General features: G+C 29.7%; 1 protein-coding gene across 3 annotated transcripts in view; it reads left to right on the forward strand.

Annotated features, from left to right (window-relative positions):
• The window catches only part of MLH1 (mutL homolog 1), a 42395-nt gene that overhangs the window by 12089 nt on the left and 30060 nt on the right, over positions 1 to 246 (forward strand). For all 3 annotated transcript variants that reach the window (XM_018557799.1, XM_018557800.1, XM_018557801.1), the window contains exon 5: positions 45 to 117. In XM_018557799.1, coding sequence (XP_018413301.1) covers positions 45 to 117 — 73 coding nt within the window. The remainder of the gene's footprint in view (positions 1 to 44; positions 118 to 246) is intronic.

Below are 246 nucleotides of genomic sequence, written 5' to 3' on the forward strand. Positions count from 1 at the left end.
ATATACTAAATCGTGTAATTTATTTATTTTTTTTTTAATTGTAGGGCAAACTATGCAGATGGAAAGCTTAAAGCTCCACCAAAACCTTGCGCTGGCAATCAAGGAACCCAGATAACAGTATGCATTATTCCACATTAATATCATGTATTTATAGTTTCAGAAAAAGTGAACTCCCATATGTTGTCTCCCCACTACGCTTATTTCTGCACCTATTAAAAAAAAATAATAATAAAAAAAATATATATA

Source organism: Nanorana parkeri, unplaced genomic scaffold, assembly GCF_000935625.1.
Source record: "Nanorana parkeri isolate BGI_ZX_2015 unplaced genomic scaffold, ASM93562v1 scaffold304, whole genome shotgun sequence".
Classification (NCBI taxonomy): Eukaryota; Metazoa; Chordata; class Amphibia; order Anura; family Dicroglossidae; genus Nanorana; species Nanorana parkeri.